This window comes from Eulemur rufifrons, chromosome 9 (genome assembly GCF_041146395.1).
Source record: "Eulemur rufifrons isolate Redbay chromosome 9, OSU_ERuf_1, whole genome shotgun sequence".
In the NCBI taxonomy this organism is placed as follows: Eukaryota; Metazoa; Chordata; class Mammalia; order Primates; family Lemuridae; genus Eulemur; species Eulemur rufifrons.
The window spans coordinates 1,144,836-1,159,344 of NC_090991.1; the positions used below are offsets into that span (position 1 = coordinate 1,144,836).

General features: G+C 55.0%; 1 protein-coding gene across 2 annotated transcripts in view; it reads left to right on the forward strand.

Moving 5' to 3' along the window:
- The first annotated feature begins 1,374 nt into the window (after positions 1-1,374).
- LOC138391852 (multidrug and toxin extrusion protein 1-like) overlaps positions 1,375-14,509 on the forward strand; it is a 29,672-nt gene continuing 16,537 nt past the window's right edge. The window contains exons 1-6 of one of the 2 annotated variants that reach the window (XM_069481861.1): positions 1,375-1,535; positions 8,080-8,181; positions 9,639-9,707; positions 10,969-11,117; positions 12,013-12,055; positions 13,253-13,297. In XM_069481861.1, the coding sequence (XP_069337962.1) occupies positions 1,401-1,535; positions 8,080-8,181; positions 9,639-9,707; positions 10,969-11,117; positions 12,013-12,055; positions 13,253-13,297 (543 nt within the window). In that variant the 5' untranslated portion in view covers positions 1,375-1,400. The remainder of the gene's footprint in view (positions 1,536-8,079; positions 8,182-9,638; positions 9,708-10,968; positions 11,118-12,012; positions 12,056-13,252; positions 13,298-14,509) is intronic. The other variant, XM_069481862.1, reaches the window with a different exon arrangement.

Sequence of the window (14,509 nt, forward strand, 5' to 3'; positions counted from 1 at the left end):
CCTGGGCAGGGTGACTGGTCAGAGGTGGGCATGAAACCCAAGCAGGGCCAATCAAGTTTTCTCCCGGGTTTCTGTTTGTTGGTTTGGAGCTAGAAGAGCAGAAGGGAAGGTCTTACTTTCTGGCTTACCAGACGGGAAAGACAGGAATGAGGGTATGGGAGGCAGGAAGAGGGAGGCTGCCTGCAGAGGAGGAATGAAACCGAAGAGAGAATGGCAAAGGTCGGGGAGAGAGATGGGGACGGGGGAGGGCACTAATGATCTTGCTTTTAAATCTCTGCATCCAAACTTCCTGGTTACGTGACCCAAAAAATTTCTGTTTTCCATTTTCTCTGCTTACGTTGGATCACCTACAACAGCAAGAATTTTGACTATTACAGAAATCATTCTTGTCCTGGTAACTAACACTGCTAGGCAATGGTTGTGCCAGGCTGGAGGCACGTGGCACTAACTCTGGTCTCCACCTGTGCGGTCCGAGTCGTCACCACGGGGATGTAGATACTACTTAGAGGTTACAGTTGAGGAAACCGAGACCCTGGGAGGCAAGCAGGTTGCCCATGTTCGTCCAGGTAGAACGCGGCAGGTGTCCCTCGAGGGTTCGCCTGATGCTCTGGCTCTCCCACGTCAGGCTGGCGGATCGACATCCAAGAAGACCATCGAACATCAGCTGTGCCACCTGGAAAATGTGAGCGTGTTGCTCTATCCTTGCTGCGCTCCCAGCGGGGCTCCGTCGGGGTCTGGGCGCTGATTCCAGCAAGGAAGCGAAAGTTACCTGAACTGCAAAACACTGGGAACTTGGTTTCTTTGAAAACTAGCTGGAAAGCCCGGGAGCTCAGGTATCTAAACAATGCCGAGGCGTGGAGGAGGAAGGTGAGCGATCTGTCTAGCAGAGATATCTCTAATGGAACTACGGGTGGGGGAAAGGAGTTCGCAGAATCCAGACCAGTGTGCTGAGCGCAACCTGCACGGCGATGACCGACGAAACGCCCAACCCGTGAACCCCGCCGGCGGCCAACCGAGTCGCGGCTCCAGGACTCTGGGTCCTTCCACGCCACATCCTTCAGAGCCCGAAAGCCCCGAGAGAGGCGCAGAGCCCGGGTGAGCCCTGGCGTCTGAGGCCCTGCCCCCGGCGCGCTTTCCTTTGGCTTCCAGAGCTTTTTCAAACTTTGCCCCCGAGTGCAGGGGTTCTCGGCCTCCGCAGGAGCCCGGCGTCCGCAGCGGTGCGGAGGTGCGAGGGCTGCGCCCCAGGTCCCAGACTGGCTGGCGGCGCGCTCAGCCGGCCGCCAGCTCCGGGCGCGGGGCGGGCCGGGGGCGGGCGGCCCGGGGCGGGGACTGGAGTGCGGGCTGCCCTGCGCCGCCCCAGCCGCGGCCGCGGAGCTTCCCCGCTGCAGCTCGCCGGCCACATGGAGGCTCCCCGGGAGCCCGCGCCCCGGCCCGGAGGCCCCGAGGCCACCCCCGAGCGCCGCGGGCCGCGCTGCCTGCCGCTGTCCGACTTCCTAGAAGAGCTGCGGGCGCTCTTGGTGCTGGCGGGCCCCGCGGTGAGTAAGATGGCCTGGGCTGGAGGCCGGTCCCGGTGGGTTGGGAGCCTGGTGACCGGTGCCTCCGCGCGTGACTTGGTGGAGGTAGGCAGGGGACAGGGCGAGCTGGCGGGGGCAGCAGGCGGGGGCCGAGGAGCGCCGTGCCCCACGGCGGCCCCGCTCCTCCCCGTGCGCTCCTAATGCGGACCCGCTGGGCGCAGCTGGCACCGCGGGCACAGCGGGCACGCGCCTGGGCGCGCGGGCGACAAGGCAAGGCCGGTGGCTCCCGCCTCCTGCATTAGGAGCCACTCGGGACCAGGGACCTGAGCGTCTAACGGGTCGCGGTCCGGTGTCTTGTCTGGGCCCAGGCTGCAGGTGCACCCTGGCTGCGCCTTCTCAGGGCCTGATTCCAGCGAACGAAGCAAAAGTTACTTGATCGTCAAAGCATTGGGGACTTTGGTTTCTTTGAAAACTAACTGTAAAGTCCGGGAACTCAGGTATCTAAACAAGTCTGAGGCGGAGGAGGGAGGTGAATTGTCTGTTTTGGATTTAGATCTCCAAAACTATTTCTCCAGAAGCTAGAGCCAGCCTGGACCAAGCAAGCCAAAGGCATCCTGTACCACACTCCCCTCCCCGCCAATAATTACGTTTTTTAAAAGAAGCGTTTTAAAAAGGTGGTTCTTTTGAGAGTTGAGGTGTTCTCACCTGTGGGATTTTTTCTTTTTTGTTTTTATTCGTTAGGTTAGGGCTCTTTCTGCTTTGTCTCTTAAAAGTAATATGGGTTTAAAAACCACAAAAATATAATCCCATGCATGTTTTCAAGCAGTTTGGGTGGTTTTCAAGCCAAGGGGCTAGGAGAGCCACCTCCCTGGACAAGAAGCAACCTGTGCGTGTTTAGGCGTGAATAAGCTTTGGCCTTGGGGCGGGCGTTCTGCACCTGGCCAGGCTAAGGTGGGCAACCGCGCCCCCCTGCAATGATGGCGCTGTTGTTTGTGGGGTATGGTGATACCCACTGTGCTGTGCAGGGCAGCGGGAATAATGCCAAGGACAAAGCCATGGCAGGAAAACCCTCCCAGTGTGAAGGAGTTTGTGATGCTCTCTCACAGGCCGCAAGGAACTCATGGTTTGGAATCTCAAGACCTGGGGTTCAGTTCCCGGCTCTGATCTCCCAAGGTATGTTAGGAAACAGTTGTGTGAATTGGAGCACTCTCTTAACCTCGTCTAGTCTCTGCTTATTCATCCATAAAATGAGGACACTAGTCCGTGTTTTGGCCCAACGCACCCTCACAGAGTTGCTGTGAGAAAGGGCTTCGTAAGGCTGTTAATGCTTTGCTGATATGAAAACACAAAAACAAAAACCAGGGCAGCTTTCTGAGACCCAGCCCCTCCCAGTTACCTGACCCCCTGAGGTAGGGACCCCTAGGCCTCCTGGGCGTGGGGTGTGCCCTTGCCCTCTCCGTGTGCTCACGTGTGAATGTGCATGTATAAGATTGTGCTTATTGCAGCTGTAATGCATATCCGCTGCAGAAAAACTGGAAAACCAAGACCAACGAAAGAAAACAAACTCTGAAATCTCAGCACTGAGAGGTAACTTGGGAAATTTCCTTCCAGTCCTTTGTCTGTGTGACCCTGACTACTGTGCAGAAACGTGGTGGTGGAACTCTGGCACCTGTTTAGTCACTGTGAACTGTGTGTGGAGTCCCTCTTGGTCTCTGTCCCATCTCCCATCTGCTGTGAGCTTTCTGTTTCCCCAGGGCACAGGGTAGCACGCCATGTCCAACCGCGTCCTCCTCAGGCTCCACCTTCAATTTAACAGGATGCCCTGTCTAGCGTCCCTCTCTGTGAGCTTCTCTCTCCCCTCTCTCTCCCTTCCAGACTCTCAAGCCGACCCTAACCTTTGAGGGGTGATTCTCTCCCACTGGGCTTTAAATGAGGCCTTTGCGCAGAGAACAATCCCTACCTCAAAGGAGCCGAGGGGGCTCTCCATTTTATCCTGTGGAGAGTTCAGGAAGACCAGTATTTGGTGGGGGAATGTGGTGGTTGCACATACCCAGCCTCATGTCTTCCAACCATGCTTTCTCCTCGTCATTAACATCTGATCACCTGGCTAAGTCGGCCAGAATCCAGAAAAATAATAACCCCGAGGATGGATTCCCACTTCTGGAGGGCATGGCTGTGCGTGGCATTGTCAGGATGTAACAGAGGCTAGGCTCCACCTCAGGGAGCTTGTTTCCATCTGTGCAGGGGAGAAACACCTGGGAAAGAGCTCAAGCACCTGCTGGGGCTGCAAGGAATAGACCAGGGAGGGCCGGCAGGGGGCGAGTGGGGAGGGTGTCAGGAGAGACTGGCTTGACTCAGGACACACAAAGAAAAACACGCAGACTGACCATTTAAATTGTATCAAGGCTGGGCGCGGTGGCTCACGCCTGTAATCCCAGCACTCTGGGAGGCAGAGGCGGGAGGATCACTCGAGCTCAGGAGTTTGAGACCAGCCTGAGCAAGAGCGAGACTCTGCCTCTGCTAAAACCAGAAAAAATCAGCCGGGCATTGGGGCGTGCCTATAGTCCCAGCTACTCGGGAGGCTGAGGCAGGAGGATCACTTGAGCCCAGGAGTTTGAGGTTGCTGTGAGCTAGGCTGACGCCATGGCACTGTAGCCCAGGTGACAGCAAGACTCCGTCTCTAAATAAATAAATAGAATCCTGCAGGCAGTGGGGAAAAGACTTATCAGAGTGGTTAGTGACATCAGGTTCAGCAGGAAGCTTGGTAGAGGCCGGAGATAACCGAGGCCTAAGGTGAGAAGACCAAGTGGAAGACAGCTCCCCTGGGCGTGAGGAAGTGTCCATGGATGGTGGCAGCTGGACGGAGGAAGCCTGGCTGGGGTCCAGGACCTCCCCATCTTCTTCCCGTCTCCTCTTCCAGCCCATCCTCACCGAGGCCTTTGGTTTAGTGCCCCAGACACCTCCCCGCGGACCCGCTGCCCGGCATCTCCACCCTCGTGGGCCATGCTGCCCCAGTTGCTCCACGTGGAGCTTTTTGCCTCCTGCTCAAAGCCCTTTCTTTGGTCCTCTAAGCCCCCTGTGGCCTGGCCTTGCCTGATTTTGTGCCACTATTGCCTGACCTATCCCCGGCACCCAGCTGCCTCTCAGTGCCTCCTGCCACACCCCTTCCCTCTGCCCAGAATGTTCTCCTGACAGATAAGCCGCCTGCAGCTGCCTGTTCATACTTGACCTCGTCATCATTCGGGTTTCAGCTCAACTTCGTTTCCTCCAGAAACCTTCTCTGACTCCGGGCTGCGCTCTCATGCCCGTCACACTTGGCATGCGCCATGTTGTGTTGCATCGTGACCATCTTTCCCTCCTCACAGCTGCTCCCCGACTCACGCGGTTACCCAGCTGGAAATAGCGCTAAATGCCTCTAAAGGATAAGGTGGCTGAGATCGTGGATTGCGAAAGTCCCGCCCCACGGCACGGCCACTGCTGGCCTGCCACCTTCATAGCGGGCAGTTATCGGTAGTCTCATCTCTGGAGTAATTGCCGTCTTCTCACCAGGAGCAGGAAACACAGACGGGCGTTCTGTAGACATGGTGGGACGTGAAAACACAGAACACAAAATCCAAAAACCACTGGCCACGCAGTCTCGCGTAGAGCGTTGGGCACTTACCCCGGTGCTCGCGGGGCTGACTGGGAGCCGCAGCTCGCTGCCACTGCCCAGCACCGCAGAGAGTCTGAGACTGCAAACTGCTAGGCTGGGAAGAGATCCAAAATTCAAAACCAAAGTTCAATGGTTTCTATTGAACACATACTGCTTTTGCACCATCATAAGTTGGGGATCGTCCATACTGTGGGTTCCATGGAGTAGGAATGGAGCGATGGTGTTCGTCCAACTCACCCTGTACCCCAAGTGCTGGATGTACTTTGTAGTCCAAAGATATTGCCCTCACTGACCATCTGAGCTGAGAGTCAGGTGACTGGGCCGCTTGCTAAACCTCCCAGCCCGTGCTTCCTCATGTACAGAAGAAGAGGCTGTCCCAGATGTCCTCTCGGGTCCCTTCTGGTGGGGTAGCTCCCAGGCATCCGTGGGAGCGGGCAAGAGAGGCCCTTCTGGAGGTATCCGGCCCTGGAGGGCACCTGCTAAAGCTGCCAGTTGGTGAGTCTCTGTCTTGCTGCCAAGCTTGTTTATTGCTGCCCAGCCAAAACCTGAGCAGGGTCCCTGTGGCAGGAGAAGGGACAGAAGCACAGTCTAGCAATTTCCATCATCCTTCTGGCTCTGTCCGAGCCACAGCCAGTTCAGGCTGTTGTTCAGGCAGCAACCACTGAAATACCCGGGGGAACAAACCTGTGTCCAGCATTGTCTAACTCCTTGAGCACAGCAATGTGCTCTGTGACAGCACAGTCCCAGAGGGTCTGGAGCATTCTCGAGGTGTGGTCCTCGACCACCTGCATCTTGACTGGGTGTGCATGGGGTACGGTGCGTTCCCCAGCCCCGTGGACCTCTTGAGATGGGCCGGGGCACAGGCATTTTGACAGCCTCCCCCATGTGGCCCTTATGTACATGAACTACGGTCTGTGGCCAAGAGTTCAAACCCAAAGGGCTTGAAACCGAGATCTGAGAAGTTAGCAAATCTGAACTCTGGGGCCGTGAGACCGAGGCTCAGCATGGGCTTCCCGACTTGGCCATCTGAGCACTGGGTTATTGCCATAACCCTGGCAAAGCTGCAGCAGCCCTCACGAAGACACTGTTTTTGCTGGCACTGATGCGGAAGGTGAATCTCACAGGGATTAGTTTAACTCGGATTGACTTCCCGGCCTTTTGTATCAGAGACATCCAACTGTTCCCACCCTCGGCCCGGGCGCTCGCCCTAAGAAAATGCCCGTCCCCCACCCAAGTGAAAAAGATGTTCAGGGCAGTACAATTTGTGATAGCAAAATATGGGAAATTCTCCAAAGGCCTAACGATAGGGGAGACGGGACGTGTTTTCACACGAAGCTGTGAGAAATAGCTTCCGTGTGGGCTGCAGGGAGACAGGGCACCGTGGCATGGGAACACGGTGTCCCGTGGGGAAGGAGGACGATTTGGTGAACATGACCGTTTGCGATGGTTAATGTGCGCAAAGGCTGAAAGGACAGTGATCTGAAAAGATGTGGAAGCCTTGCTGAGTTTACAAACATAAAGGGACTCCGTGGCCATCGACGGTACACGAATGTGCAATTTAACGGCCCCGAGCTCCAGTTCACACTCGGTTTCTGTGGGGCTGAGAGAGGTACTTGGATCGTGGTTTGGGAACTGATGCAAGAAAGATGTGTCCTTACAACGCGCGAACACCACCGCCCGGGTTAGGAACGGGCTTTTCGTGTTTTGAAGGTCTGGGCCCATCACAGGAGTTGAAAACCGTCTCTCCCCAGATGTGGATGCTGGGGAAGGAGAGAGGAGGCTCATCGGTACCGTCAAGGCACAGGGGCCTGATCGGGTCCTCGCATGGCACTTTGGGGAGGCCGTGGCGCTGGCACCCGGGCCGCGCATGGGCCTGCAGGAGCTGAGCTCTCGAAGCCGTGGCGCTGGAGCCCGAGGGAGGGAGCCCTGTCTGAGCTCAGCACAGAGGAGTCCGGTTCCCTTGAAGGGCTGTGAGAGGTGGCATCAGGGCTGGACCAGAGGCAAGCAGCTCATGTCACCATCCCCAGGGACCAGCTCTAGAAAGGGGCGTTGTGGGGCAGCTGTGGGCGGTGGCAGTGCAGCAGCAAATCCTTAGGCTCCTGTTCTCTCCTCCTGGGAGCCGGGGGTCACATGAACCCCCTCTGGGATCACAGAAGCCTCTGGGGGGAGAGGGGCTTCCCCTAGGGAGAGACTGGACTGCCTGGGTCTGGCGGGTGGGAGGCAGGACGGGGTTTTAAATTGACCTCAGGAAATAAGCTCATTGCCCAGTTGTGCCGCAAAAACATAGTGGAGCAATTCACAGCAGTGGCTGGATTTCGAGGAAGAGTAGCTCAATGTTACAGAAGCCGAACTTGCTCTCATAGCTGAGGCTGCATAGAATTAAAGAATGAAGGTGCTCCACAGACCCCAAGCACGTCACCTGCAGATTTCAGACCCTGCCGGCCTTCCAGTGGGGTGAGCGCATCCCCCTCAGCGCCGGCTGCCTGTGGGATTCCTCGCGGGCTGCAGTGAGTGCTCCCTGTCGGAGGCTGTTTTCTCCCCGGTCCTCACTAGGAATCTCACGTAGCAAGAGGGTTATCCCAGAAGGCAGCCTTTGCAAATTTCAGAGGAAATTTAACATGATCTATGGCATGAGAAACTGCAGTGAAAAAAATAAACCAAAAACACTGGGAAGTTCTCAAAAACATGATTCTGACCCAGTGGTTGCAAAAAAAAGTTTAATATTTCAAGTCTCCCCCACCCCGCCCCCCGAAATTATACATTTGCCTGTGAAAGGTGGTGGAGGCTCCCTGGTGCTGGGTTTCCTGCTGGAGCTGGACGGGGTGGAGTCGCCCCTGGGGCCTGGGCACTGCACCCCCCACTGCGATGGCCCGGTGGGCACTGACCTCGCCTCCCTTCTCCCTGTCTTCACAGTTCCTGGCCCAGCTGATGGTGTTCCTGATCAGTTTCATAAGCTCCGTGTTCTGCGGCCACCTGGGCAAGCTGGAACTGGACGCCGTCACCCTCGCAATTGCTGTGCGTATGGGACCTTCTAATGCTAACCCACGCCCTGCTGCTCTAACAGACACCAAACACAGCGGCCTGACCCCCCCAGACTTACCCTCCTACAGTTCCAGCGAGTCCGCAGTGGGTTTCACTGGGCTGAGATCGAGGTGCTGGTGGGGTTGCAACCATAATTCTCCTTTGCCGTGTCGCCTCGCAGATTCCTAAGTTCTGGGGCTCAGGATGGGGACATCTTTGAGGGGACATTATCCTGTCTGCCTCATCGTCTAGTTTCTAAACCATGAGGCCTGGTTCCCACCCTTGCTCTCACACCCGGGAGAAGGAATCGGGAAAGGAGCGTTCAAGTCTAACTTCGTCAGGAGAAACTCTGTCCCCGTGCCCCACCCCCTCCAGTGTCTGCCTTCCTGAAAGTCCTAATCTGGAAATGGAGCTGGAAGGCAAAGTCCAGATCCTAGTCTCCAGACCTAACATCGGTAGGACCCAGATCCTCTCCGTATTGTAGATGATACACCGTCAGTCTCTGCCAGGGATTTTCAACTGGCCACGCAAGACCAAAGGGGTTTGGTTTGGGTAGGTAGGTTATTTCTAGAAAAATGGATTCAGTTGCTCTCAGCAGGGTGTGTGTTCCTGCTCCCGGAGCCTCCCCTCCCCTTCCCTACCGCCCTGGTGGAGACACGCTTCCACTTTCCCTGCCTGGTCCTCTTGATCTGTGCAAGACTACTCCCTAGTCGCCAAGCGTATACGGAACTAGTTTATTTTGCCTTCAGGAGGCGCTTAGCACCCTCAGCAGATTCTCTGGCCAAGGACTTGCCGGCTGTGGCCAAAGATTTCTCAAAGTGCTGCTTCTGGGCCGGGCCCGTTTGGGCTGCCGTCCGTGGGCTCCTTGCTATGGACTCGGGTGGAGGTGCCAGGTTCCAGACGGGCAGGGCGTCAGGCATCCTGTGATGCCACTCCCAGTTGGGGGGGACTGTCCTGGGCTCCTCGAAGCTCCAGGGACCCCAGGGTTTTCTCGCTGACCCTGGTGAAGGTGAGCACACTCGAAGAGGCCCTGGCACCAGCCGCGATGTCAGACTTGCCTCCGTATGCCGGTGCCCTTCAGGATGGCGACACAGGCCATACTAGGCCCTGAGCAAGTGGCTGACCCGACACTGCCCCTGTGCCACATCGCATTCCCTCAAGAAGGGCTCCTGATCCCCAAATTGAAGAGCAAAATGACTAAGACTTAAGAAAAGAGCACGGCTGTTCAGTCACCTGTGGCCTAAACTTTTCTTCGCTCTTTGAACTTGTGCAAGTCCTCTAGGCTGGCGCAGCTGCTCTGGGCAGGGGCTCCAGGCAGTTACGGGAGTCGAGCAGATGGCCCTGTGAGTGCCGAGGGAGGAGCTCTGCAGGCTGCCATCCGCACGGGTGGAGAATGTGTCTTCCTCTCCTCCGTTAACCCTGTGTAGCCTTACCCTGGGGTCTATTTCCAGGTTATTAACATCACGGGCATTTCAGTGGGATTTGGCTTATCTTCTGCGTGTGACACCCTCATCTCCCAGGTAAATGGAAGCGATTGCCCTCTCACAGTGACCCTGGATGGCTCTCGAGTGTAGACGGAAGAGCCCCACTGGCAAGAGGGAGAGTCATGTGCACAGGCGAGGAAATCCATGCCAGCAAGCACCCTCAGTGGCTGCCCGTCATCAGTCCCAGTGCTCTGGCCTGCTGCGAGCTAGAGTTTACCTGCGTGACTGCCTGGCACTGTGCTTTGACCAAATAGGGGGCATTTCTATCACGCACTGCATGTTTGGGTTTGGCATAGTCCTGTGGTTCTCAAACTTGAGAATTGCCGGGAGGGCTTGTTAATACACTGTCTGCTGGGCCCCAGCCAATCTCATGCCAGTAAATATTCAACAACCAGGTCTTCAGGGCAGAGGTGGGAAGGAAACATCTGACTTGTGGTGTTTGCCAATTCCAATGGTGTAAGAAGCGTCCCCTCTGTGGTTAATTTCAAGCTATCACAGAGATGTCACTGAACATGGAGCCATGCATAATTTGGCTTCTGTGAGCCAGTAGGAGCTGGCTCTGGCACACCGCTGGCCCTGCCCCCAGGATCTGCTTTAGTAGGTCTGGAACCTGTCTCAAGAATTTGCATTTCGGCCGGGCGCGGTGGCTCACGCCTGTAATCCTAGCACTCTGGGAGGCCGAGGTGGGCGGATCGTTTGAGCTCAGGAGTTCGAGACCAGCCTGAGCAAGAGCGAGACCCCACCTCTACTAAAAATAGAAAGAAATTATATGGACAGCTAAAAATATATATAGAAAAAATTAGCCAGGCATGGTGGCGCATGCCTGTAGTCCCAGCTACTCGGGAGGCTGAGACAGGAGGATCGCTTGAGCTCAGGAGTTTGAGGTTGCTGTGAGCTAGGCTGACGCCACGGCACTCACTCTAGCCTGGGCAACAGAGTGAGACTCTGTCTCAAAAAAAAAAAAAAAAAAAAAAAAAAAGAATTTGCATTTCTAACAAGTTTCCAGGTTATGCAACCCTGACTGCACATTAGAATCACACGGGGAGCTTTTAAAAATTATTGATATCTGAGTCCTGCCTTGGACCCATTAAATCCAGAATATCTTTAGCAGGACCCTAGCACCAGAGTTTTGAAAATGTTCCCCAGCTGATTCTAATGGGCAGCCAAGTTCTCACCATCGGTGCCCTCCTACCTAAAGACTGCGGCAAAATCTTTGCAAGGCATGACTGAAGGCTTTGGGGGGGACAGTGAGGGTGCCGTGTCTGTCCTGACGGCTATGTTTGGTGTGTGCACCCAGACATATGGGAGCCGGAACCTGAAGCACGTGGGGGTCATCCTGCAGAGGGGCGCGCTCATCCTGCTCCTCTGCTGCTTCCCCTGCTGGGCGCTCTTCCTCAACACCCAGCACATCCTGCTGCTCTTCAGGCAGGACCCCGACGTGTCCAGGTAAGGTGGGACCTGTCATGGTGGGACTGGGCGTCCATGCCAGCGGAGGAAAGACCGTCCTTCCAGGTTCAGCCTCTGGGAATTACAAAGGCCAGGGGGCTGCGCACCAACCCGGGCTTAAGCTCTCCTCAGGGGATGTCCTCCGGGTCGCAGTACTTTCCACACCTGGCACCTAAGCTCTAGATCCCGCCTCTTCTGGGTGACTCCTACGGTTAAGAGCTTTGAGTGCAATTAGATTTGGAAACATCCTCCACGTGGGGTGGTAGTTTGTGGTTTGGTTCATAGTTTAGTTATTCTTGACCTTGGTTGATAATAAAACCACTTGGGTACTTTTCAAACCCACCCATCCCCTGGTCCCCACCCCCCAGGATTCTGTCTTAATTGGTCCAGGGTGAGACCTGGGCGTCAGTGGGCTGCAAAGCATCCCAGATGATTCTAATGTGCTTCTAAGTGTGCAACCCACTGGTTGAATTAAGACCTTTAAAAAGTCCTTGCCCTAAACCAATGGCTCTGAACCCAGAGGACATTTGGCAATATCTGAAGACATTTCTGGTCATCACAACTGGTAGTGAGGGGTTGCTGCTGGTAGAAGCCAGGAAGGCCTTGGAACACGCTGCTATGCCCGGGACAGCTCCCCAAAACAGGGAGCTATCCGGCCATCGAGCCGAGGTGGAAGACCGTGCCCTAGACCTAAAGACTTAAAAGCACCAAGGAAGGTTATCTGGGGTATAAGATGACAAGCTCTAGGTGTAAATTTTTACATTTGCTCCAGCAGTTTAAGCCCATTAATTGAGAAAGAGCTGAGAATGCAAAAGGCAGTTTTAGCTATTTTATTCTGCCTCCTTTCCCTTGAAACAGAGGCCTGTATTACCATTTCTTTCTTTTCCTTTTGCAGCCTTACCCAGACCTATGTCACGATCTTCATTCCAGCTCTTCCTGTAAGTGCTCAGGGTTGAGAGCTTCCCTTCTGGGGGTGTGTTGGTGAAAAGCAGCTTCAACATTCGGGAGCCCAGCATGTTGGTTCAGCGGTAGCTGAGCCTCATCCGCGGCGCTGGCTCCAGGAAGCGTGGTTCTAATCATGCCCATTAAGGACACAACAAATGTTTGTCTCAAAGAAACCCCAGGGTCGAGGTGACTCAAGAGGGCCACTGTTCTGAACTCTAAGCTGGAGGGACCTCCAGGACCATCCCTGGAGAAGATTGCAGACTTTTTATTTTGCATAGGGTCAAAGTCTTCCCCACCCTCGAGCCCCTGAGGGCATCACGTGGAGCCTTTAGCCTACTGTTGTCGCTGAGTGTGATCACACGGAACCACAAGTGTGTGTTAATGTTTGACACCGCGAAAGCTAAGTGTTACTCGGTGGGAGAGGGCGGCTGAACTAGCCTGCTCGGGCTCCATAACGCCGCACCAGGACCGGGCGGCTTAAACAACAGAAACTTATTTCTCACAGCCTGGGAGCTGAAAGTCCAAAGTCAAGGTGCGGGCAGGGCTGGTCTCTGCAGCCTCTTTCCTTGGCTGGTGGATGGGCTCCCTTTTGCGGCCTCTCCACACGCTGTCCCCCAGCACGTGCCACACCCCCTGGTGTCTCTGTCTTCTTATAAGGACATCAGTCCTCTTGGATCAGGGCCCATCCTAACGACCTCATTTTAACTTAGTCACCTCTTTAAAGGCCAGTGACTCCAAACACAGTCACAGTAGGGGTCAGAACTTCAACGTATGAATTTAGGGGACACGACTCGGCCCACAATAGTAGCCATTTGCCCTCATAATTGGCGCTGTGCTCTTTAATGCATCCTGAAACATTTTCAAGGTGATATTCTTTAGTTATTCCACCAAATGGGACTATAGCCCAGGCTACAAGGAGGTGCCCACCTGCAGCTTGTCCAGGGACATCCTTTCCGTGCCAGTGTACCAGGAGAGTCCGTGCCATGCACCCATGCACGAAACACCCGGCCATAGCTCCTGGGTCCCTGCCCCCATCCTGAGGTGACAGCTTCTGTGGTTCCGCTTGGGAGCAGAGGGCAGCCAAGCTGCTTACGGCTGCAGCCAGCCGTGGCTCCCAGCCGCGGGCCTGTGACCTCACTGTTGTGTGGCAAGGCTGAACATTAACATCGCTCTCTCTTGTTCTCTCGTAGGCAACCTTTCTGTATACGTTACAAGTTAAATATTTGCTCAACCAGGTAATGCTGACTGTCCTTTTCTCAGGGAGCCTAATGGGAGTTTGTACCTTTCTGGGATGGGGGCCCTGAAGACCCCCTGGCACCAGGGAGACCTGGCATGATGGAGGAAGACAGTTTTTGGTGTTGTGCACATAGGACTTTGATATCGAAAGGTTTGTTAAGTGATGTCAACATTATTCTTGGCTCTGGAAAATTCATATCCAATTCCCACTTGGAAATGTCATCATTGGCAGGGAGGGTCAGAGCTGCAGTGTGCTTTGGCTCTGCGCTTGAACGCAGCTCCCTGGGAGGAAGGTGCGTGTCTGTCCACTGCCCAGGCAGAACGGAGGGCCGGGGTGGCCCGTCTGGCTGCAGGGAGCCAGCCTCTGCTGGGTTCTGTCTGAAGGCCCCATTTTCCTCAGCGGGCACACAAACGCTCCAGTTGTAATGATGCCTAACGTCAGCTAGAGCTCTGCATATGTGATTAGCAGTAACGGCCAAGAGCCCCAGCGTGGTCACCCGGACGTGGGGGTGTGGATTTATGAGGCCAACATATGTGGGACTGTCAGCTTCCTTCCAGGTCAATTCAGGCAAATGGGCTACCAGGAAATGGATCGAGCCACACAGCTAGGCTTTCTAGGCATATTACCAGGAAGGGATGAGGAAGGGGAGAAAGAAGGAAGTTTCCCATCTATTCAGTGTTCTTTTTCTTACGACAGAGTCTTGCTCTGTTACCTGGGCTAGAGTGCAGTGGTGTCATCATAGCTCACAGCAACCTCAAACTCCTGGGCTCAAGTGATCCTCCTGCCTCAGCCTCCCAAGTAACTGGGACTGCAGGCGTGTGCCACGATGCCCAGCTAATTTTTCTATTTTTAGTAGAGACAGGAACTTGCTCTTGCTCAGGCTGGTCTCGAACTCCAGAGCTCAAGTGATCTTCCTGCCTCAGCCTCCCACAGTGCTGGGATTACAGGCGTGAGCCACCATGCCCGGCCTCTTCAGTGTTCTTAAAATTAAAATAATACCCTATTAACAAAACAATAATGTTCTGAATCTTTATTAGTGTTAGAATTATGTACTTGAAATAGCTGCAGACTAGTGAAGGAAATCGGCGTATCTGATCCGTCTCTGGGCTGTCTGCTTTTAATCCAGAGCCTTGTTTGAAGCAGGGGAGTGGCCTTAGCACACTGCAGGGCCTTCTCCCTGACTCAGTCTCCCCACAGCTGCGGAGGCCCT